General features: G+C 37.5%; 1 protein-coding gene across 4 annotated transcripts in view; it reads right to left on the bottom strand.

Moving 5' to 3' along the window:
• The window catches only part of MIPOL1 (mirror-image polydactyly 1), a 189,888-nt gene that overhangs the window by 41,727 nt on the left and 121,537 nt on the right, over positions 1–26,624 (bottom strand). For all 4 annotated transcript variants that reach the window (XM_057428561.1, XM_057428564.1, XM_057428560.1 and 1 more), the window contains one exon: positions 5,370–5,464. In XM_057428561.1, the coding sequence (XP_057284544.1) occupies positions 5,370–5,464 (95 nt within the window). The remainder of the gene's footprint in view (positions 1–5,369; positions 5,465–26,624) is intronic.

The raw sequence follows: 26,624 nt of genomic DNA on the forward strand, positions 1-26,624 counted from the left end.
CTGAAATGGGTGAGCAGGGGTCAATCAGAGAACAGAAGACTGAGTATTTAGCCAGTTGTATTCTGACTTGCTACTGCAGTGCCTGCAAATCAAATAGAATGCAAGAGGATCAATACTGACATGTTAGGTAGAAATTATTTATAGTTTTTAATGTAATAGCCCTTAAAACTGGAATGAGAGGAACAGTCTAACAGCAAGAATCATACCATTATATATCCATGTACAGAAACCATGGAGCATTGCAACAAGTTTTCACTGTTCCTCCTCTGCCGTGAACATCAGACTTAGCAAATAGATGGTTTTTAGAGCACTTGATTAAATAGCAGAGGAGCCTTCAACTGTCATTGAAATAACTACTAAAATTTATGAAAAGCATGCCAAACCTGGACAAACCAAGTCTTACCCTCAGCAGCTTCATTCAAAGGTGTGTGAACTAATGCAGATGCACATACCTCACACACCTGAAGAGTAAACAATTTTACTGAATCGAGCATCGCTGCATGTGACTCCAACATGAAACCTACCAAAACCATACCTTTAGATAGGGATAGTCCTGCATTTTTATTTTGCTGTCTTATCTTTCTTTCTAATGAGGTTGATATGTTAAGAGGTGTACCTTTTACTGTACTACTTAAAATTTGTTCAAATTATTTGCCTGTGAAAACTCCTGAGGCCCCTTCAGTGAAATACTGCAGACATTAAAAAAAAAAAAAAGTAATTTGGAAAAAAATATATATATTTCCCTATAGAGAGAAATACTTCTCATACACAGCTGTGATGTTTTAGCTAATATGTGAAAAAAAAGGAGTATGCAATAGTTTATCTCTGTGTCAGCATTTAAACATGTACAAGTACACTTCTGAAGCATTACTGAAATAGAAGGAAACTGATTATATAAATCAGACCATATTAAAAAAATATACAAATAAAAAACTTGTGATGATGTTCAAACAAAAGAGCTATGTGAGAAAGAGGTACTGGGATTAACACTTCCACATAGTTAAAAAGTGATTATTTGGATATAGCCTTCTTTTGTCACCAAGGATCTATGATTTGCATTAATCCCTAGCTTAAAGAGTACTATAATGAAACAAATATATTAGTAAGCTAGAAACTCTATACTGTTCTTACCTGTTATGCAAATTTTCATTTCTGATATGTATTTTGGGGTTACTATCCAGAAAATACCATTTTCCTTTTGAGACATGAGACAGAAACAACATGAAAAGAACAAACAGAAGCAGAGAACCTGCCCAACTATATTTGGAGCCAATTTCCTCCCCTTCTGTATCTGAACTAGATTCTTCCTCCTTTTCTTTTTCCTCCTTTTCACTTCTCTTTACTTTTGAAGAAGGCTAGAAATGTTCTGGGATGTGCTTTCTTTCTGGAAAGTCAAAATCTAGATGGGAGCCAATGTTCCATCATTTATTCACCAAAATCTCTTTTTAATTTTGTTTCAGGTCTTTCAGGCCTTCCATGAAACTCCAGTTTCATTTAGGATTCACTTTCTACTTCATCTGCAAAGAAATATGGTTTACAATACAGCCTTCTTTCACAGTTGGAGAAAAATGTTGAAGAGCTTCAAACAGCAGAAGCTACCAGATCACAGAATTATAGGGTATTTCAGGTTGGAAGTGATCACTGGAGGTCTCTAGTCCAATCAAGATCCCTCTCAAAGGGATATCAACTATGAGATCAGCCCAGGCTACTTATGACTTTATCAAGTCACACACTGGAAATCTCCAAAGATGGAGATAGCAAAACCTTCTGGGCAACCTGTTCCAATGATGGGCATCTCTCATGGTGAAAAAATTTCCCCTTCTAAACAGCCTGAAAATGTTTCAATGTAAGTCTATTGTCTCTCACCCCCTTGTCATGCAGCACTGTGAAGAACCCATCCTTGATAACCTCCTCATAGACATTGCCAGGCTGCTGTTAGGTCTCCCTGAAGCCACCAAATAAAGATATTTTTCCTTTTCCCAGGCTGAACAAAAACAGTACCCTCAGTCTGTCTTTACAGTGCAAATGCTAAAGCTTCCTGACCATACCGGTGGCCCTCTGTCAAACTCACTCCCATCTATAGATTACTTTCACTGGGGACCCAAAACTGGATGCAGTATTCTACACAAATACCAGGAATTTTTCTCCTGGAGAAAAAAAAAGAGATTTGTTTTTCTTCCTGAAGGTCTCCACTTGTTTCTCTCCTTTGAGCACGCCTGTGCATGCATGTTCACACATACAGATATTTTGGACCTAAACGTCCCTTCCCTGATTTTGCATACTAAAATGCTATTTGGCTTATTCTGGGTTATGCTAGTGTTAGTGAAAGACAGATCAGTATAAAAATATACATTTTAATGTTATATACATACATGCATTCAAAAATTGTGAACATATGCACACAGTCATTACTTTTATAACTAAACCCTTAAAAAGTGGCTGTGTAAAAAGGCATGGCTTTAGGTATCCCTTGCACACTTCAACATTAGCCTCTAGCATTTGATTTTGTTTTTTTATTTCTCCTTAAATTTGTTTCTCTCAAGTTAAAGGATGATGTACAAATCTCAGTTAAGACAAGGAAACAAAGAAGAAAAATATGAGAAAATGCTTTTTCTAAGGCCAAGGAAGACCTAAGAGCAGAAGGAGAAGAAGGCACCAAATGAAGCCAAAATTCCCAAGCTGCTGTTATGCTGGCACCACAGAGATGACAGAAGCTGTGAGAAGCTGGCAAACATGAGAGAACAGTAGGTGAAGGAAGTGCGCACCCTGCATAATAAGGTGTCTCACTGCAGTTCTACAGATGAGGAGTAGAGCATGTGCGGAAGCCTACACTTTGCTCACTGGGGAGATCTAAAGTCCAGAAGAGAAATAAGTCCAGGGAAAGGTAGTCTTGAATAGCAAATCATCTAGTTAACTCATCTGGATCAAGGCACCTCGCTCCAAACTAGGCTGCCTGAAAAACTTTCTCAGTGCTTACTCTAGATTACTATGGCATGGGAAACACTAAACATAAATAAAAAGGACCCAATAGACATCTACACAAGCATTCCTTAACTAGCTTGAACATACAAAACAGAGTAAATTTTCACTCATGTGGGATGGCCTGGGAAGTGCACTCTCTGCTTTGTCATTCATGATTATTGTGCCCATCCCACCCTTGGTCTGATACACCCCCCAAAGCTTTATGCAAAAATGACATATATTCTTTTCTTTATCTGTCTCATTTGGCACTTGTTCAAAGTACTGCCACGCTATTGGATGACAGAGGCTGCAGATGCTCACGTAGGAAAACCGTGATCAAAATGTTAAGAAGTTCATAATAGTCTCATAATGGTGTAATTAATTTCTAACCAAGGCAAAAGATAGGCTTGAAACCTCAAACATTGCTACTAGGCACTTAGTGCTTCTCAAATAGCTACTAGGCTACTAGTGCTACTAGGAATCGTTTTTGTAGCCCTTAAAATCCTTCACCAAGTTCAAATCCAGGTGGCCTTTGGCTTTCCTAGCCATGTCTCTGCATGCTCAGTGTCTCTATACAGAGAGGCTGTGGAGTCTCTGTCCACGGAGATATTTAAAACTCAACTGGATGTGGTCTGGGGCAACTTGGTGGCACTCCTTGAGCAGGGGGTTGGACAAAATGACCTCCAGAACTCCCTGCCAACCTCAATCAATCTGTGACTCTGGGTCCACTTCAGAATGCATTAGAAAAAAAAAAAAAAGTCCTCTAAGAACAGTGAAGTAAGGGATAAAAGTCTGTCAGTTTTGATGTTCTGATTTAGTATGGAACTTGTATAACTTAGCAGTGATACAACAGTTCTTGCCCCAGGGGATATTTAAGTGAACATTTCCACACATTATGGCTAAATCTTGCAAATGCCATCATCAAGCTTACAGTGAAATTTAGCCTTTTCAAATTAAAGGCCTTAAGTTAATAACATGGTACATTCTAATGATGATTCCTGCAAGCCGTGATTGTTAACATTTTTGAGATTTAAAGCATTTACATGAGTAAACTGCAACTGCTGCCTACTCCAGTTGTTAAATGCTATGTATTAGTGAAAACTTGATATGCTGTGTCAAAAATGTAACTCTTCAGTCAATGAAAAATCTGCAATATGCAGAGACAAACACAAGCAAACTCTTAATTTCTGAAATATCAATACAAAATTGCATTTCATTTTTTAAATGATTCTGCAAAACCCATTTAAATGAGTAATATGGGCACTATAATAATTTCTTTCTAGCTTGGTAAATCATACCATAATTTGTGTACACACTAAATGCTGACCAAATTCATTAAAAGCAATAATCACAAATTGCTTGGGGTTTCTATTCACTATTAACAGGCCTTAAATAAATGCCTGTGAGATTTGGGAACAAAAGCTGTTTTTGAAACTTCCCTCCAAGGTTTTAATAAACTTAATGAGAAGGGGAAACTCAAAAAACCTCTAGAAACCTGAGTATTTTTCACTTGTAAATGCTGAAACACTGAAAACATACACAGTTCTGCTGCTGCAGATGCTTTTTAGTCATAACTAACTAGTCCTCTTTATTTCCAATGAACGTAATATTCACACTACATTTATTATTTACCTCTGCAGCCCGCAGCCCACATCCCTCATCACAGACATTCAGACTTCAGATTCACAAGTTTCTGCTGTGCTGATGCCAATTCTCCTGCCTTTAACCTGCTGGCAGCTCTGTATCCCCTCTCACACAGGAGGTCAGCATGAAATGAGAGCTGTAACCCAATATCACTCCATAAAACAACCTAACTCCTTCACTGGACCACACAGAGCTTTTTCCTTAGGGACTAAAACCCACTGATCCATGCAAATGTTCACTGCAGCCCACCTAAATTAATGAGAGAAGGGCAATTTCTCTCATTCTCCATACTGCTACAGAATGTAAGGAATTGAAACACATATATTATATTGGTGTTGAAAAAGAAATCAGTCTTCTAGAATTACAGATTTTATTATTTTAAAATACCTGTTGACTAAGTTACGTAAGCGCAGCAAACAGGGAAGAAACAAAAACTGTCATCAATCAGTTCTTTTGTCCTCATGTTTTTAAGCAAAAAACATTGCTATAACACAGCTCTTTCATTTTTGTTAGAATTGACTGCCAGCAACATTCCCCTTCCCTTAGCAGAAACTAATATAAAATTTAGGCTATAAGAAAGGGACTTCTATTTCAAAGAAATGGTTGGTGAGCAGTAAAGCAGAAATGCACGCCTTGATTCATTGATGTATTCACATTTCCAACAAATACCTATTTGATAAGGCCATTTCCTCACTCAGAGTCAGACACAGTACAGAAAATTTCCCCTATGAGTCACTGATTTGTATTAGTATTAATTATTTTACCTGTAATAAACATGCAATGTCTGGATTTCTTCTTCTAATTTTTTGCACTGTTGAAGAGCAGCCTCTTTTTCTTGTTGCAGGGTTATCAATTCTGCCTGTGAAGTGATAAAAAAATTATAAACAATTTATTCAGAATATCCATATTGCTTTGAAAATTTAACAATCCTCTGTGCATTCATTTGAGCCGTGCTCTATTATAAAGTTACTAAAGCGATACTGTTTTATAACACTGCTTATTTAACTCTTGTTCTAGCACTGCAATTGTTTCTAGTTTGTTGGGTTTTCTTCCTCAGCAGAACGATGCTTTGAATGGCTTCCCCCATGTGCATGGTAAACTTTTTAAATGGCTACGGTTAGACTTCTGTTCAGCCAAGTGTTTATCAACAAATATATTTTATGTTGATATGCTCCTACAGTGCAAAACCATTGAGCGAAATGTAGCGAGTGAAGCAAAGCACTTGGCCCCAAACAACCAGCGTGCGACTCTTGGTCTGCACAAGGCTTTCCAGCTATTCAGCATGGCTCTTTTGGTGAGAGCCACTGGCTGATGTTACCAGCAGGACAGCTGCTGGATAACTGGCACACTGAGCGGTGGTAGACGATGAGGCAATGCGGGATGACAAGACTGGCACCACTGTCTCATTTTGGGATCTGGGTGCATTCTCACCCAGGACCCAGATTGTAGTGGAGTGAGGGAATCTGTGAGCAACCACTGTCATCTCCCATCTGTGAACCCTCCCGGATATTTCCACTCCCGTTGTTTATTCACATCATGCTGTGAAAGGCTTATGACTCACAGCCATTATGGAAATTGCAGCATGTGGCTTGTAAGTGTAAGTCAGGAAGGTAGCCAGCCCCAACAGGACCTTATGGTTAAAAAGGAGGTAGGAGAAGTAAGTACTCATGTATATTTAATAGGGCCCTATAGGTTAATCACCAGTAATTTTCAACGTCCAGTTTCAGTAGCACTGCAGGACTCACTTGAGGGCCCAGATACCATATAAATTATCTTGAAATCAGTGGATGATTAATTGTTGTAACAACAAATAAGACCGGGCTTGCAAAGCAATTCTTTGACACATGAGCCTGAGCATTGGGCTGCTTTCCAGTGTTTTTAATTCATGGTGTGAGTTATTAATTGTACAAATTTTAGAGCCCCAAACCAAGAGGTACATGTGTGAGAAATGCTGACTGCAGATTCTGCCAACTCTTCAGGATAGCGTTGTGGAAAAGTTTCTTGGTAAATTAAAGGCTTGTTACATGAGCTATGAATACATGAAGGGAAATGCACAGAGTTCAGCCTCTAGTGCTGCCAAACTCCCTGTATAATCATGAACAACTCTGTCTGTATGCCTCAAAATCTCTCTCCTAAAACAGGGCTCCCACTTGCTTCTGTTTCCTGTTTGCCTACTAAGACTTTAAGTCTTCAAGGCAGGTGCTTTACTGTTTACTGTCAACTCCCAGTCATCTATGGGCAATTTATTCTGCTGGTTGATTAATCATGTCCTGGATACATGGCTGACTGCTGGCAAATTTTATTAAACACCACATTGCACAAATGCAGATACACAACCAATCTCTGCACTGTGCCGTTCAGTGTGTCACATTGCACACAGGGTTTTGCATTGGCCTGCATACAGAGCCTACCACTGTAAGTGCTCCTGCAATGGACATCCATAAAATTTTTATAGGAAGTTCACTAGAGAATAAACCAAACTTTCTTACTGTATGGCGAGTTCCTTCAGCTTCAAAAGCAGAAAGTGTTAATGTTTAACCTCTGAGTGACAGTAGTTTAGAGCTTCTGATACTGAAAACAATGTACTGGATGCTGGCAAGCCCTAGCTCCTGTCAACAAGAGGTTAAAATCCTCTGCAGGTGAGCCTCTTGTCTGGTGCTGCTTGTTGCCTTGCAAGCAGAACTCACAGAACACAAGGATGTTAGCCAAACCAAGCTATTTTCTGTAATTATACTGTTCTGTAGGTGAAACAACATTCTTAAAAATTGGAAAACACGCTTGAATCAAAGTAGGTGGTTTGTTCTAGAGGCCAATAATTAACATCCTTGCCAATTTTCAGTGTACTGTGAAGTGTGATTGAAATGGTAGACTGGAAGGAAATGTTTGCAGCTGACACACCTACTCACGGAGAGATTAACAGCTAGTCTCTTTGGAGAACTATCATAAAATAGAACTAATGTTCCATCTGCTTTTCAGGACAAAAGTCAGAAGGCACTAAAGTCTGAAGACTCTTTTTTATCTCAGTTTTTCAGAGAAAACTGCACTGATTTGACTGGGTTTGCACCAGTAAAAATAACAGCTGAATCAGGTGCTTTGGATAAAGCAAGCAAACGAACCCTCAAAACAGCTACAAAAAGTGAAGGGAAGAAAAGAAGGCATTTGCTAACATCCTCAGTAGCATGTAGTGGGGCTGATTCTAGGGAGTTGCACGAGACCAATAAAATTTCAAGCACAAGATTTTTTTGTGCAGAGTGCAGCCACACAACAGAACACCCCATTATTCACAGACCTGAAGAGTGGTAAAGACAAAGGAATGACTCAAATATCCTCTCAGAAGAGAGATGTCTTCTTTCACTAGAAGAAGGAAAGCAAAATAGTGCCTCACACAAAGTTAAATTGCTAACTAAAATAATGATGCCTTCACTACTATAAAACATTTGGAAGACTCCTCTAATGTACATTGAAATCTATCCATAACGCAAATGGCAAAAATCCTACATGAGCTCACCTCTAGTAATAACAGCTGCTTGGGACCTTTGTAGCAAAATATTATTCCTTTGGAAAGCATCAAGCTCTGGAAATCAAAACTCTTCACAGAAATGGGCAAGTTTTGATTAATTTTTTTTTAAAGGTAGACTAAGGAAGGTACAACAAGAGGAGAAAGAATTACACTCATGTGCCTCTGGTGGTTTCCCTTTAAAATGTCAATATAAAGGAGGTGAGGTTGGTCACCGCTTTGGTATTGGGGTCACCCTCAGTGAAGTTCCTGTTTAATCCAGAAAAGGTTAAACAGATCACTGATCCCTGGGATATGGTCTTTCTTCCAATTTTATTTTGCCCACAAGATCCTCTGCTTTCATATTTGGTTTAAGGTGGATAGGTTCTTTCCCTATGTGCCTGCCCCCCCCCCCCCCGCAAAAGAGAATTCTTGTTTCTACACCTATCCCATTTTGCATTTGAGCAAACTTGCCAAAAAATTTAAATTTTGCTAATTGCTATCTATCGAACCTAAACCAGCCTGATCTTGACTAAGAAAATATCATTACTGATCCTTTTGTTATTGCTTTTGTTTCAAAATATCTAAATGAACAGTGCTGTATGCTTTCTTAAGCCAAAGAATCTAAAAATACAAGACTTGTATTTTTAAATACAGAGAGTAAACCTAATTTTTATCTTTTTCTGATTCCTCTAGGGCAAACATGAGCATCCTCAACTCTAACCTAAATTGAAAGGTAAGAACACACATCATCCTATGCTGCCAGGTTCCCTGTGGGTGACAGATGGTTTTTATAATGCTCTTCGACATCCAACAGAAGGAAAAAATATTTCAATGAATTTGAATAATAAATATTCATATCTATCTTTTTACTGATTTTTGTCTCATACTTTTATAGAAAGCATATATATTTCCAACTACACATATTTATAGAAAGCATATATTTTTCCCTCCTTACATAGGTTAAACAAACAACCTTTTGCGTTACCTCTCAGTAAGCAGGCTCTGTATTCTCCTGATCAATTCAAATGCATCTCTCATCAGTACTCTGCTAGCAGTACACCCTAACTCTAGTGGAAATATATTATGATACATTCTTGCATCCCTTTTGCTCACAGTCACCCTCTGATACATGTCTATTATCCTGCCCACTGGTATTACCCAGCTAACAGTGGAAATTCTTATTCATACTGGAACAAGGATACCTTACACTTGGTACCACTGAATTCCACCCCACTGCTTTTATTTTTCCAGTACTTGAGGCCATTCCAATCTTTCTACAAGATAGCTTGAACTTACTTTATTTGAATAATGTCTCCACTTTGTATTAATAACATCTCCCAGCTCTGCATCATCAAGCAATTTTGTTGGTACACTGCTGCTCTTTATGCCAAAGGTTCTCAATGACAGCATTAAAGAAAACTGGTTCAGCACCAACTAGTGAGAAATTGGAGTGAAATTCCACTAGTGAAATCCTTGGACCTTAACGTTTCTCCTTTCAAAGCTGTTTGCTGTTGCCTTCCTGCTAACTAGTTCCTTATTGCCTTTGACTAATCCCTCATCTCCTTCATGGGTACATGAAATTTTGCAGACAGACATGAGCTCAACATACCCATCCTTCCAAACAAGAGATGCTAGGTAAACCCAGCTAGCAGCAAGCAGCATTTCCCACATTAAGCTTGCACATGCTTGTAAAATAACAATATACACATTCTCCACTGTAATGAATAATTTTCCATATGGCACCACATGAAGCTTATGTGTTAATTTATATTTAACAAGTTTCCTTGTCTAAATAACCAGTTATCATACTAAAGAAGAATTCTTGCATGATCTTACTTAGGTGAAAGCTGTACTTCAATCCACTGTCAATGGATCCATGCTTTAAAATAATTTTTTTCCTAAATTTACTCCGAAGCCTCACAATAAAGACTAACTGGGCTACAACTGCCAGAACTCTGTTTCTTTGCCCTTCTAAATATAGATGCTGCCTCTGCTAATTTCCTGTCATATTACACTGTACACAGCCTCACAGGATTTATTAAAGAACTTCACTATCATTCTTGTAATTTCAGGTATAAGGTCTTTCAGAACTGGGGATAGAAACCTGCCATTATCCCAATCTGAACACAATAATGTGTTGAACAGCTAGGATGTACTCCATTTCCATACATTCACTTTTCTTAACCCCTGTCCTTGTAGTTGACATCAACACGGCCCAATGCTGAGAGAAAAAAAAAAGAAAGTCACGAAGATCCGGGTTATCCTTGATCTCCATGCCATTCTCAGAGCAATGGCAAATTTCCTCTTTCCTTGTTCTCATTTCAGTCGTTACACTATTGTTTGTTTTAATTTCCTTTCCAAAGGCCAATTTAGCTTAACCTCTGGCAATTTTCATTTGTCTTTGTATCTGTTTTCTAAGATGTAACTTTCTTGCTTTATAAGTAAACTCAAAGTGTTAAGAAGAGTTATTCTTACTTTATTCTTACTGCGATTATAACCGATCCAATTAGAACTGATACCCTTTCCACCCAAAGTATTTTCCACCATGTTGACTGAGTTGCCTGTAAACATGCAAGTATTCCTTAACTCAGTCATAGTTGCTATCAACAGCTTTTTCTGCTACTGATCCAGGATATTCCTATGGATGAGAAGAAAGCTGGATGGCAATTCCGGAGTGCCTCAAAGGTAATTTCTGCAATTTATGAACTCATTTATACCCAATAGAGCTGTATAATGTGCAAAGATGGCAGTCAGATGTCTTTCTGCTCCTTTGGTTCTATTTTATCTGAAATGGAATCTAGCTACAAATGTATAACTGGGAATTGTCCCATTTCTTATGGGGCAGAAGTATGTTTCTGTTGATATCAGCAGGTTGGGTGGACAGCATGAGGTCAGGTGTCTTTTTAGGGCAGCAGGAGACTAGTAGGGCGAAACAAAGGTTTCTTTCATGCTGAATTAGAATGAGAAAGCAAGAAAAAAAAAGCAACCCAAACCAAAAACCCTTTGGAAAAAATGTTTTAAAACTATTGAAGAAATATTTTTATCTTATACTATTTTTACTGCTTTTACATTTTACACATCGTGTCACTAGGAGAAGCATGTACCACATGATGGAGTGGGTCATGTTGTGACACATTATGACATCCAGCTTCTAACCATTCTATTATTTTTACATTAGCAGCTGCTACGCAGTGTAGATTACAACAACTCATCTTATTTTCTGTATTAGAGTGTCAACATATCAAACTGTTCCACCACCAATAAAAGCAGGTGATGCTTTGATCTAGAAAAGAATATAAGCACTTGTCTTATTAATTAGGGGATCAGAGGTTTTCAGGGTCAAGAAAAAGACACCAGCTAACACAAGGGGACTGAAAATGCCTAGCACGCTAATATTAAACACAGTAAGTGATCTCCTTGTTTTTTAAATCACAGTGCTAACGTGTCAAACGTTCATTACAATGCAAACAGGGGACACGTTGACCTAGAAAATTAGATAAAGTGTTTCAACTTGCATTTAAGTGCCAGCTGCCCTTGACGATTTTAAAAATGAAAAGTGAAAATTAGAACTGTACTATAGTAGATGTTATAAATTATTAACAAATTATGAAAGACATCATTAACAATAATAAATCCAAATTTAAATTGCAAAATTAAAGCTTCATGTTGAATTTTTGAAATTTGAAAAGTAGCTTCTAATATTGACCAAATAACACCTCTGGGAGATAAACTGAAAAGTTTGGAATACTAACTGAAATCATTAGAAATTCATGAAAAATTGTTTCTCAACACATCGTTTTCTAACAGAAATAGTAAGCTTATCTTAACTTAGAGTAAATCAAGGGACTATATTACTGATTCCTGATGGACCTGAGCTGCTGTAGAAGATCAGCACAGCTAGAAAAACTACCCTGCAGAACAGGCTATAGGTTGGTTGTGGGTGTGAATTTCAGGGTAACTGGGGGTGGTGGGAATGCTAACAGCCTTTAAGCCACAGCTTCCCCCAACACAACGCCACAACCACACCCATTTTGACATTCCGTCTGAGCACAAAAGAATGGGATCTCAACAGCAAACATGACCTTTATGAGTTTGCATCAGGATCAAACAATTAACCATAATAAGATTTTACTCTACAATCTAATACTATTGTTGGTCAGAATAAATATCAGTTAATGAAATTTTTCTGAAACCTTTTTTTTTTTAAATAAAAAGCATTGTTTCACTGGGACAATAACACCTTGCGAAGATGCACTGGTTTAGACGGAAATATTTCTGAGGAATGTCAGACAGAATTTCTGACAGGAGAACTCCTCTCCAGCCACGTAATTAGTTGTTTTTTTTTTGGATGCAGAAACCTAATGCTGAGTTCCAGTCTTTGTGTTAACTCACTGTGGAAACAGCAGAATCCCACCAGTAAGAATACTTCTCTGCTCTCAAGTCTTGTGAATTACCTAAGTTTCTGGTGATTTCCATTGGTTTATGGAAACTGGCATAAATAATTTTCTATCAAACTGCTAAGTATGTGAAAAGCAAATCCAGACAGTGGATGCATCATGGGAAAGGATACTAACTCCACAACTCAGCCATCAAAATGTTTGAGGGTGCCCAACTTGGATCAGGGAGCTGAAATCAGTGTTTTCACCTATGATGTGAGTGCATCATCATGGGCTTTTCAGTATGTATAAGTGCATCTTTTTCAGTTACTTTACAGCTAATGTCTTAATGTTTTCTCTTACTGGAATTACAAACAGTAACCCCATAATCTCCCTTTTATTCCGAAATGGAACTGTCATTTTTAAGAAATGCTGTACTGCAAGTCTACGTAACGCCCCTTTCCCAACTCAATCTTTACACTATCTCTAATTTAACATTTTTAGGGAGCTTCTCAGTGAACTTGCTATCTGGGGTCCAGACTCTTGTCTTCATCACAACACAAATTCCCCAGTAAGAATATATGATCATAACATATGAATATTGCTTGTACGGTCACTCATTTCTGAGAGGTTCTGTTGTGACTGGGACGACAGCAACTGGCCACAACAAATATTATGCAGATTGTACAATCAGGGAAAAAAGAAAATCAACAAATAACTTTTTATTGCTCTGTTAAAAAAAATTGAAAGGTTCCAGTAGTATTCTTGCCCAGACCTGGTTCATTTTATTACGATAAGAACAAACTTAATATCTACTAATTATCTTAAAGCAATACCGGTTAAACCATTATGCCCAAGATGTGAAAGTCTCATTCTTGTACTGCATGGTCACGTCACACTGGGAAGCATGTGCTGTACCAGCAGTATTTGACAAGCAGTTCACTCCTTCACCTAATGATGTGCCCAAATGAACACACATTACAGGCAGATTCAGTTCGTTGTCACATTATGCAAGAAAGTGTCTGTATGAAACGCTCATGATATCTTTCAGTGAGAATTGAGAATCTGCTCATCTAACCGTAAATGTGAAGCTGATCAAAGCTTGTTCATCATCTGCAGCACTATTTTGTAACATCCTATACTTCTTCCAAGGAATATACACTATATTGAAATTGCAGGAAAAATTAGCTATTCAAAGGACAATGCAAGGCATGTGATGATTGTGTGAGACTAATACATGGAACCATTTTATTATTAAGGATGATCCATGGAGTGAGAAAGATTAATTTGGAATTCTGCCCCTGTGAGGTTGACCCAAAACTAACTGACTTCCCAGGGTCAAGTTTTATTTATGATTTTCATTTGTTTGCTAAAACCCCTAGAGATACCATAGTACATGCCTACAATGTACATACGGATAATTACCTGAAGATACCACAAAGCTTATTTCAGGTAAGGTGTAACCTTAGTGACAACAAAAAGACTCCAGAAAGCTTTCAAGGATGACATCTTCAAAATACATTCTTAGCTGGATTGAGCTTTGCAGATAAACAGATGTCATGTGTAGAGATGTTGTCCTTTTTGTAGGAGGTATTTTATCGAGAACACAAGCTGGAGGTGCAATTTTAAGTAGCAAGTATTTAGGTCTCCATATACAGACAGGTAGATATTTGTCTCTCTATTAAACCATGATGCACGCTGTGAAAATAAAAAAAAACCCCCAACAACAATCAAGAAGACATTGTTTTAACTGAGGAGCAAAAAGCCATTCAGAACAGTTATTTCTGTATAGTAGCTATGGCTTTAGAAACTATATGAAAACAACAAAAATAAGTTAATCCCTTCACATCTCAGATTAAAGACTGCTTAAAGTTGTCGGCATATGGAAAGGTCACATTTCTCCACGTTCTGTAATTCAGGTTTGGCCTTGGTGACATGAGACATTTTGTTTCTGATCTGAAAATCAGTTGGAAAGATGCAAGTTCAAATAAACAATGGGAAGACATCAGCAATACAGAGAAATCTGTCTTATTTGAAGGGAAAATAAAGCATGTTGTTTTATGCATGGTGCATACTATTTATCTGAGGAAGCCTTCTTATGTCCCCTTTTACAGCTGCATAGGTAACTGGACTAAAAAGGGATTTTCTCCCTTCAAAGGCAAACCAGGTTATCCAATATAATCTTAAAACAAGGAAGAAAAAACCTCTCTGGCCTACTTTAGTAACAAACATGTTTCCCTCAACTCAGAGACGTGAATTGTTTCACACGCACCACAAAGACTATTACACTATATAACAAACTTTACTGGCAATCTTCTTAGGGGAAATCAAGAAGGAAACGACTGTGTAGGCCGGAGTGAGCTGAAGAAACCTTCCAGGTAGTGCCTGAGACCTGCTGGCAGATTAGTCTAGTCTGGGAAAGCTTCAAATGTCAGCACCCACGGTAAACCTGTTGTCCATGCAACTGACTTTGGACACTTAGGATATCGAGTCAGTATCTGCCACAAACAGCAAGTCGTCAGCACAGGATCCAAAAGCTAGTGTTGTAATGTTGTCTCAGAAGCTTTGCGGTAACAAAGACCCTATTTAATAGAAACAACATTCCCCTCAGCCCCAAAAGTGTCCTATCCAGTTTGGGGTGGAACTGAATTGGCAGAAGAACAGAAGAAAGTTCATGTTACAGCCAGACATGTTTTATCTCTGCGCTGCAGCCAGAAACTGTGTGTGCTTTCAGGGCTCTCTGGCTGGTACGTTTTCAGGCTCCACTAACAGACCCCAAACTGACCACAGCAATCACCTCTATTGCTATAAAGAACCATCCAGAAACCATGGTCTGGTCTTGAGATCTACTGGCATGACTTGCCTTGTGTTACCATGTACCCCTAAAAGGAAGGGCTACTGACACTGGATTGTCAAAGGGCAACAGGCCTGGGTACACAGTATTGTTCAAAGGCATTGTGCAGGAAAGTGGGTTAAAACCCTGTCAGGAATCTTTCTAACAAAAAGCATAGATAGTCCCATGTCAATGTGCAAGCCCATGCCCTGATCCTATTTTAGTTACTACAGTATATACAGATAATTGGTCCTGCTAACTAATAAAAGCTTAATAAACTTGACCAAGATTGACAAAGCGAACATACATGAGTCTGACAATTTTCTTCTCTGGCTCCCAGTAGGCTGTGGAGCCACTCTTGACTGTTCAACAGGTGTCACCCACAGCTCCACTCCAGCAATGCAGAAGTAATTCTTGCCTGGGTAAATCTTTCTAACCTTACTTCTCAAGCTCTATTGCAGATTCCCTCTTATAGTCAAGTTCTTGGCTTTAGTCTTTAACCAGCCATTGGCCATGCCCTTCCACTGATGTTTGAACTTGTTTACCCTTTGGCTTCTCTGTTATGAGACATTATTACAGCTCCTTACCCCTGATTTCAGTGTGACACCACTCCAGCTGAGACAATGCAACATTTCACAAGTCTCTTTTTCAGAAGAAAATATGAGATCTTTCATGCAGAAAAAAAACATGCAAGGCAGTAACTTGAGCAAAAAGGAGTTAACAATTTACGCATCAAAGCTTATAATTGATGCTATGTGATAATACACTCCAAATTATAACCTTTCACGCAAAGAAACAGAATGACTGTTATCTCTTGACAGACAGTACTTCTGCAGAAGGCAGCAGTGTCTAAACCCACTATCAGGATTAAACTACAAACATTTTATAAAAGCCATAGGATTATAAAAATTAATTCTCACAGTAACTTCAGTGGGATGGCTTCAGTACATAACTCTTCCAGGGTTTGGAAGCAAAGGCAGGGAAGAGATGGAGTTAATACTTGGTATTTCATGTTGTGGTCTTCATCTTATGTAAAATGAATTACTGACAGGTATACACCCTCAAATTTATCTGGTATTTTTGTACACACAGAAATTCAGAATCAAAGTGCAGAGCTCAACAGCAACTGTTGCACTTCAGAAAAGAATAAATCATTACTGAATAAATGTATCTGTTAGCAAGAAAAATAGGAATAAGAATAAATCCATGAGTACATGCCCCACACTGACGTGCAGACCTTAACTACCAAGAAATGTTCAAAACAACTTGAATCTGGCAAGTCTGTTAGTATTGCTTTTATTTTGATATCTGAAGTTCTGATCAGACAACATAGAAAGAAAAATTAGGTTCTTTCTCCAGTTGGATTAATGTTGTATGTAACACTTCTTTCCTTGGGAAAAAAGCTCCTGCTCCTGAGGCTGGCTACAGGCTTTACCACCTTGAGCTCATTGTGCAGCTGGGGTGACTGTGAATTTCAAAGACACTGTGAACAAGCTACTCTCATGTCTCCTGTGATGAGAGGATCCTCAATAGGTAATTTTAAACAGTTTCACTTTCAATCTGTGTAATTCTTGATGTGTAAAAGGGTTCAATCATACTGAGTCTGAATAGCTTGTGCTGACTTTGACCAGAGCAACTCTCTGAATCTTGGTTTCTCCACAATCTTATTGCAATGTATTCCATACAAGTAGAACTCAGACAGAGGATTTAAAATTAAAGAAAAGCAAACAGATATGTTTATGAGAAGATACATTCAAGTATTTATATGAACCATCTTATCCGATGGAAAAAGCACCTCCCTATTGAATCAGCAGCTGATGGACACCTCCATAGATTGTTATGGAGGCTATACTGTTTGATGAAATCTGTTGATATAAGTGAGTTACCTTCATTCAGGTCCTAAAAGTATGTTCTGATGCTAAAAGATTTCTGGTCCTTTCTGCAAAAATCTATTCCCAAAATTTTATATGAGGTAGGTAATCACATTTCCCCAGACCTGTTTGATTAGATTCTTTGTTGTAGGCAAAAACATTCTTTTCACTTCCTATCTAAGTTTTGGTGCATATTTGCAGAACATGTCTAAATTTCTGTTGCAACTCAGACTCAACTACATTTCAACTGGAAATAAAGGTAGTTGCATGCATATCTGATAATTCTTGTAATCTTCAAAGGAAGGAAGAGGAAGGGAAGGGAATGAGCAGTGACATGTTACCCACAGTCATTTTCTTTAACATCATAACTTGCAAAATAAAACAAAATAACCCACTGGAAAGACAAATATTTCTGTCAACTACCAAATACTCTAGCAATTTTCCACAGTATAATCTAATGCAGGTGTATTTCTTTTTTCTTTTTTGAGCAAGACAAAAGAAACCATTTCAATCACCAAAGATTGTTGTGTACAAAAATCATGCCCTGATAAACCCAGACACCAAACATGTCTCTACGTTACTACCTTACAGTTAGAATTTTAGCCAATGCTTTTGTTTTCGTTTGTTCAAAGCATATCTTATACTTTTTCACTGCACCTATTATACGTTTCTTCACTTTGAACACCTGCTGAACCAAACTTGTCTTGCCAGAATATTTTTAATTACGCAATCTGTTTTCTGTCAATGGCAAGCACTTGGGTAGAATTTCTTATATACCTTTCAACATACCCAGCAGACAATTAAGAACTTGGTGTACAGAAATATTTGCCAGCTGAAATATTAGTGAGACAAGTTTAATCAAGTGATCTTGACTTAGCAAAGAATCACATTTTTTTCATGATTCGTTTATTGCCACCTTTAAATGCTATTTCTTAGAAATTTTTATTGACTCAGTCATTCACACAATCTGCAATACATGCCTGACTTGCATAATACTTCAGGCAATAGTTCCATTAATACCTGAACGCTTTCTTTTCATGCGTAACATAATGAATGACAAATTCGTCTCCAGCTTTTAAGAAAATTTGGTTTCGCAGGGAAAATCCTGACCTATTGAAGCCAACAGAAGTTCACTGTTGACTTCAATGGGATTAACATTTGTATACATGCATTCTCTCTCTTTAATGACGAGTATTCCAATTATATGTGCGCCGTACACAAGGATAACACATATAATAAGTCTAATTAAGACAAATGTCTTTGACTTTGTGTTTGCTGACTGATACTATAAATGCAGCTATTTAGCCAAGCATTGTGCAGAACCCTCACCAATTCTGTAATGATAAAATGGTGACATATTTGTGCAGCGCAAGGTGTTACCTGGCATTTACTTTTAAACTGGCCAACGTATGCAGGTTTCATCAGAGAAAGAAAAAACTCTGTGCAACAAATTTTGCAAAGGATCTGAACAGCAGTAATAAAATTCTTTAAAACCCCACCACTTTCAGAATGATGACACCATTTTTTTGGGAAAGGATGCAAGGCGACTAAACTCATACACAAATGGGGAAACCCATTACTTTCTTTTGGAGGCTGCTATATTGGTAGCCCTCTTGCATTGGCATACTGCTGCGGATTGTAGCTGTTGTATGAAACTTCACAAAATGCTTTTGATCCATTTTGTCTTGCAACTTAGCAAAGAAATGTTGCAATAAGAAACACCAACAAAGATCTGAAAAACTTAAGCTCTGGATTACCATATTGTGTTCTCCTGCCATTCAATGTGCCAGACAAAGGCAGTGGTGTTCAAAGTAGAAAAAGAAAGAGAAAAAAGAAACTGGTCACAGAAAGTGCAGAGCACAGAGTAAATAATATTCCTCCACATCCCTACTCTTTCATAGATTTGTTGTTAAAAGAGTTGCAGCAATTAGGCTTTTGTTAATTACCAGCTGTTGAAACAGATGTGTTGACTGTCCTTATTAGCCAACAGCTGGGACAGGAGAACAATTGATGCTCTCTAAAACCAACAGCCAGCTGCTTTGCAGTAATTATCTCCTATTGATAATACAGGTGATAAAGGCAGCAAAAAGGTTATGTGCTTCAATAACTAAGGTACTGTTACTGAATATCACTGGAATTTATGGTTAATTTAGAAAATAGTAGAAAAGTAAGTTGTCTGCTTCCTATCTTCATTGTGTCAAGGTCAAGTCATATGCAAACAACAGGGGAAATACAACCACAAAAAAAACCCACAACTTTTTTATTATTTTTTTTTACCTTCTTACTACATTTCAAATATCTTGCTGATCTTTAAGGAATGCTTTATCTTTCAGGTGATTATGACTACATGTCTTTCTTCGTTAACTCAGTTTCCCCATATGCATTTCCTTGCATTCAATTTTACCATAAATGACTTTTCACAATGTACGGATGGTTATTCCTAATTGCTTGAAATTTTATTATACAACATATAATAAGATATCATAAACAAACGATTAAAGACAGGGACCATTCCTCTAGAAAGTTAGGTTCTAGTCTCAGGCATGCCATCAATTCTTAAGGAAATTCACTTCACTTCTTGGAATTCAGTTTCCCTGGCGCTAAAATGGGAGAACTGTTTATCTGGATCAATCACTTTGTGATTGATGATTTTAACATACTATTTAAATGCAAAGTAATGCTTGCATAATACATTACTGTAACAGGAAAAAAAAAAAAAGGCATGCTTTTTTAGTATTGACATATATCAGAGGCTATAAAATGAATAGTTATTTGAAAACCACGGGGCCAGACTTCCATGAATGGGAGCCACAAGCGTAACTGCTAACATCTAAATGGAATATACCAACATGGGTAGTCAGATGACTTACATTTACTTTTGCACCTGCTCTGATTTATGTTTTCATCTCCATACCCTATTAAAGTTCATTAAAAGTAAAGAAAGCAGAAATTTTAAACCATTTTTATTAGCTGCTCAGTTCATCTCAAGCCAACAAAAGACGTGTCTACAAGAATCTACAACCATGTCTATTCGCTAATTAGTCTGCACTTAAAGACACTGCCTTACTGAAAACAAGGATTAAGGCTGGCTGAATACTCTCCCTTTCACAGACCTCCCTTATATCTCTGTTGGGTCATCATAAGCAGCTTGTTCTCTGAGCTTTAAGTAGGGAAGCTTGACAATCAGTCCTGGGCTCATCAGTAGGCACTGGAGCAATTAACGGGAACTATCAACGTTTTAAGGGACATGCAAAAAAATCAACTAGCCAAAGTTTCAACAACAGGGATGGGTAAGAATGTATCATAATCTCATGGCATCCTCTGTTTTAAGAAAGGTACACAGCAGGATATATAATTTTATATTTCATAAAAAAGCAAAAGAATGTACTTCTCTGTTCCCACTTCAGACTCAAAAAAACCCTAACAAAAACCAAAACCCCATCCATTATAGCAGGAAAAATTACATGGATCCTTGTATACACATCCTCATGTCTATTAACAGGAATCCGCAGCATGCTATTAAAAAGAACAGAGAACTTGCACCTCGTTGTCAGTTTTCTGCCTTCAGAAGAATGCTAAAATGATAGAAAAAAGGAAGGAGAAGGAATGGTTTTAAGCAACCACTTTTCATTTGCTTTTCATTCCTTCTTAAATTTCTCCAGCTGCTCATCTCTACCCTTGCAGTGTTTTCAGGCTGTCACACTGGGTTTTTCTCTGGAAGGTGAAACTTGGCTCTTTGCCTTTTGTTTTTCATCCATGAATGAGTTGGGGGGAGGGGGGGAAGGGGGACTTGGGGAGAGAGGAAAGTGATTTAGTTTTGGTCTCACTCTGCCTTGGACTACCATTGGAAAGTTAACATTTAGACTGTGCCAATGAGGAGCTAATTTGAGCAATGAGCAGTACATAGCTCCTCTGCCTTCGGAAGAGATCTGAAGAAAGTTTTGTATCTAATGTGGAAAGGTACTAACTAAATTTGGGACAGAAATCAGGAAACTGTTCAGAGCTGATGTTCTGCATGGGTTTCCATGGCAGAAGCTACCACAAATCAAGCAAGAACTTGAAGCCTTGAAACAGAAAATGACAGTAAAGGTTGTTTCACCTCAGCCAAGGCATACTTTAGGAAACTTTTAAACTGCATATATGTGGCAAGGGCCTCTGCTGCCTAAATCATGCAGTTAGGATGATCAGTTCAAACCTGTGAATTAGTCACAACTGGAAGTGTGTCTCTGCAGAATTAACCACCAACCCCTACTCTAAGCACAGAAAAGCACCCTAGGGTGTGTACTGTGTGGCCACTGGCATGCTGTCAGAGAGCTGAAAGCACCTGGACTTTGGTCTTGTGTCTTGCAACAGTCACAGTCTGGTAACACGCGGCTTCACCAGACTCACCAACTAATTAACAGCAACACTTCCCAGCCAGAAAAACAGACCTAAGAAAATCTGAATTAACACATGAATTGGACACATTCTATCTGCTGAGCCCCTTGTGAACCTTTACTGCACCAGGGCCACAGCAAATCTGTCCCTGGGAATTTAATTCAATATGTTTCAATATCCTGGTATCTATCTTCCTAACAAAACCTCCCATACATAACCTGGAAACAACAGAGTGCATTTTCCCTTGTATTTTGTTTTCATATAGAACATCTAGAGAAAGCATGGGCCAGTTTCATAAGAATATAAAGTTGAGGACTGCTGCCTGAAACAGAACTTTTCTGATATCTAATAAAATCTTTATGTATGTAACAATCAAGCGCTTGAAGAAAATTCACCTGGCAACAGCTGCACTGAAACAAAGTTACTGCAGCAACAAGTAACGTCACAAATGTTAATAATTGACATGGAAAGAATGAAAAGGTGAGCAAGGGATAAAGAGGACAAAGGAAAGATTTCAGTCTAAACTTCTGCTGGTAAGTAATCAATCAAAATTAAGATTGAAAGAGTCGGTATGAACATTATATTGAAAACTGAAGCAAGTTTGATATCTTAGATTGCTGAATAGGGCTTGTAAAACTTCATTTTCTGCAGCCTGATTTGCAAAATTTGACAAACAAATCCCCCACTGATTTGAATCTACATTCATTCAATTCCCCCAAGAAACTAAAGCAAACACAGGAACAGTGGCTTCTCATGTTTGCTGCATGCAGGAAAACCACAGTGTGATTCCTGGTTCTGCAGGTCAAGGCAGGAATTAGCAATACAGTGATAATGAATGAATTTCTTGATTTACATAATCTAATTAAAGACCACTCCCCTTGGAGGGAGGAACTACATCCTAGAGACACTGTTTAGAAGAAGCTGTTCAGGTGACTAAATGATCGACAGCCTCAGGTGAAATGGACTGCTATCTTAATATCCACCACTACTACTGCTAGAAGTCAAAGCAGCAGGAAAATCTTTTGAGAAGGAAAGTTAAATATTAAGAAATCAAGATCTGTTTCCTCAAATCATGTTTTTTTTTTTTTTTTCTGTATTTCATAATATGACTGACTTTTGATTTTTATATTAAAATCTATAAATTATCACTCTTTTATTTATACCAACATTGCTTTGCCCTTTGCCCAGAACTCTGGCAGCTGGTAAAATGAAACTGTTTTGCACAAAACGTATTCTCTAAATTTAATTCAAGTGTCAGAGTTAATAAAATGAATAACTCATATGCTAAAATCAAATACTCCAAAAGAGCATACTCACAAAATTAAAGAATGTGTAAGTTTAGCTGAAAAACCCACTGATTTTCAGTGAAGTTGGTAGCCAGTTCATGGTTTTTGATGATACACTGAAGCCCCACCGTTTCTTAAAGATGGAAAACCAGGTATGCTGCACCTCTTGAGGGGAAAGAATGTTCTAATTCATACCCCCTCTTAGGGATAAATTAACAGCAGCTGATGGCATGGAGATGCCATCAATAGGCCATGTTTTTTCAAAATATCAACTAAAATCTTCTAGCAAAGACTCATTAATGATTTATGAAATGTAAATAATTAAGCATGAACCGCAACTGTCAAAATTATGTCATAAGAATATGTACAGTTCACTGGAGTTGTCATAATAAGCTCTGCAGGGGTAAGGGGCTTCTTTCTGTCCTAGTCAGTAACAAGTTGTCACTGTTGGCAAGAATCAATGAACTTATTTCCTACAAAGATTAATTAAGTTTTCAGGCTTCAAGAAAATGATACTTCTACAGTCAAAGCAGTATTATTTAATACTCAGACTGTCTGCTGAGGCTTCATGGTGTGACACATTTAAAATACAACATATTATAAAACTTAGATTTCTTTTTAATTTACTGCACTGTGGTATTCAGAAGAAGACTGAGAACTTTATCCAGCATTTAGGTGGTATATAACCTTCCACAAAAGTTGTACTTTTTACATCAACCAGAGTGCAGTTGAATTGCTGGTTTCTCTGCATTAAATAAAATATTTTTTCTATCAATCCTAGATCAACTGTTACCTCAGAGATCTGTAATCAGCAGTGTTTCTTCAACTGTGGGTAACCTTTGACTGAGTTACTAGCTTTTCCTACTCTCTTAAAAAAATCTTTATTTTACAGACATATTATTTTTAAGGATTTTTTTTGGTATCCCTCCTTATACTGTATTTTTGAGAACTATGGTCAGGAACAGTTGCTTCCTAGTAGCTACAAATATAATTTAGCATTTAGGTTGAAATATTTCTTGCTACAAACAATGGATCTAACTGCTGGCATATATAATAAATTTCACAGCTCAGTATAAAAACACAGTAAGTAAATATTGATTCAGAAATCCAAAGTATATTTGTTAATAAAATATCTTGCTATTCCACTATTACTGCACTGAACAACATTACTATAAAAAAATGTAACTTTCCAAAAGTTTGTAAAAAAACCCACAATAATTTAAACTAACCATTAATAATCTTTCCTACAGCATAATTGTAGCACACACACTTTGCAGTTATTATTCCACAGGAAGAAAATAAGTTACAGTACTAGGGATCAAGATTAAATCAGCAATATTGACTAGAAAAACTTCCTATGCCAACACGCATTTTAGGAATTTAAATTTATGACGAAAATTTTGTTAAGAAAGTACGTAATGGCTTTACACTTTGTAGTTTTGCATACAAAAAAGGGGAGGACAATGCTATGGGATTTGTTTCAAGCTTAGCCTAATCTCCTAAACATGTATCTTAGAAAAGTAGATATCATTAGCAACTGATTAAAGGAAAAAATAAACATACCCCTGGATTTGCACAGAACACATCTTTACTCTTTTTCATTATAAACAATGAAGGATGGAAGTTGGTCAACTTGTCACTGTTCAATGCATTATCAAACTTTCGTCAGAAGCCTATTAAACACACCACATCTTGGGAAGTTCTTAGCTCCATTGGAAGTGGAGGGAGCCTCTCTTTACCAAGAGGGTAAGTCACATCCGTATCATTGCCATACATATAGCACACTTTTACCGAGATGATCTTGCGGACAGGACTACTAACTCTTCAGTGACTAATAAAGCAAATTAAGACTTGGTCCAAATTCAGTAGCTCAGTTCAAAAATGCCATTTTGACACATGTGAGGCTTAATCTAAGATTTATTTTTAAGTACTATAAGTAGAAAAGAAACACAGTACTATGTACAGCTACATGTTAACACTGTGTATATATACACATATATGGATGTATATGGCTAACACACACCTAAACCTATCTATAAGTGCACCTTTCCACACAGACCTATGTGAATAATTATACACATAGAGAAATTATGCCATTTCTCTCCCCTACCTTGAGCCATCTAAAGTTTAAGTAAATTAGGCACTTCCGAAGTACTTTTCACCTATCTTCTGCATTTATCTTTAGGGAAGAACTGCCTTGTATTGAGTATAAATGGAGCCCTGACGGGTGGCAGCTAAAGCTGGGTGAATAAACCCCTTCCTTGACAGGACATTCATAATATCAGGAAGTCACTTACAGAGATATTAGGAAACACCACAGGTAAGGTTACAAGTACACATGCATCATGATGCTACTTTTAACTGCATGATCATTTTTTTCCCAAATTTCTTTCTAACTGTTGCTCTGGGTGGACCACACCTGGGCATGAATCATCCATCCCTGTCCAGTGATAGAGCCTGTTACCTGTTTATTCCTGTTTCTTTTGTTGCAGTTGTTGGAATGTGACTGCAGTAAGAGAGCAAATACACCTCATATTTAACAGAGCTGAACGCTTCTCAGCAGTAGTGGAATCTATCTGTCCTTTGGTCAAGGTACTTTATCATGAAAGTTTTCAAAAGGATTCATAGTATATTACCCTTTTTCTGACTGTGCAAGATAAATCCCTCATGTCTAATCTGCAGAAGTACCGTGCACTCACAGCTGCAACTGAAGTCAATGGGAGACAGAACATAAATGCTATATAATACCTCCACATCAGACCTCAGATGAAATTACTGAAGGCTTCAACTACACTGAAAACAGCTAAGAGAAAAATGAAAATGTAAGTGGCTACAGTTATCAGAAGTGAGAAAGTTTATTTCCTGCATTTTCTGCCTGTTGTCCATGACTGAGTGAAAAGAAGCGGATTTTGATCCGTGAAACAGCACATCAGTGAAAGAAGAGACTGTATGAACAGGACGGCCTACACCACACAAGTAGGAGGCTAATCTTCTCAGTTGGAAACTAGCTGGAGCAGCCAGGATATTAAATCAGCAACACAAGGGGAGGTTATTTGGAAGGCAAATGAGGTACATGCTCAAATTCAGCACCTAACGAGCAAGTTGAACAAATGTGGCACAGAATATAATGAAAAGAATCTCTTCAATTGTTTATTTTATATAATCAACACTACTAAAACCTGGTGGACAACTGGCATATTAAAATCCCCTATTAACAGGAAGGATAAAAGAGGCAGTAAGGGAACAGGATACCTTAAAAAAATCCAAACCCATGCCCTTATTCCTTTTAGAGTGACCAGTAACACAGGACCAGAGCTCTTGAATATGTAGAGGTCAATATGCTAACATAACCTAAGAAAGACTTGTTGGTCAGCAAATTAACATGGGCATAGGAAGAGTTTTTCTTCAGCACATATCTATAATCTTTGGAAAGGAAAATGATGCTATAGGAACTTCATTTTAGGACATATGCTAGGAGTCTTGTGGATAATTTTAAATTACTCTTATACACTTTCAAAAACCGTATATTTATGAGCGTGAAATAAACAATCTCATTATAACACAAGAGCTGTCAATCACAGTACTGGAGGTTAACAAGTACTTGGAGATAAGTGATAATAAACCAAATGAATTCCTCATATGGAAGAAAAACCAGCATCTTTACATGCACAGAAACACTCAAGTATACAAACTCCTGAAACTGGGAGAAAAAAAAGGATAGAAGACACACTGGTAGAAAATTAGGGAGTCCTTTAAGGTTGGCTATAAAAACATATC

The sequence above is a fragment of the Pezoporus wallicus genome, unplaced genomic scaffold (genome assembly GCF_028554395.1).
Source record: "Pezoporus wallicus isolate ANWC-B61680 ecotype Strahan unplaced genomic scaffold, APGP_CSIRO_Pwel_v1 contig_3486, whole genome shotgun sequence".
NCBI lineage: Eukaryota > Metazoa > Chordata > Aves > Psittaciformes > Psittacidae > Pezoporus > Pezoporus wallicus.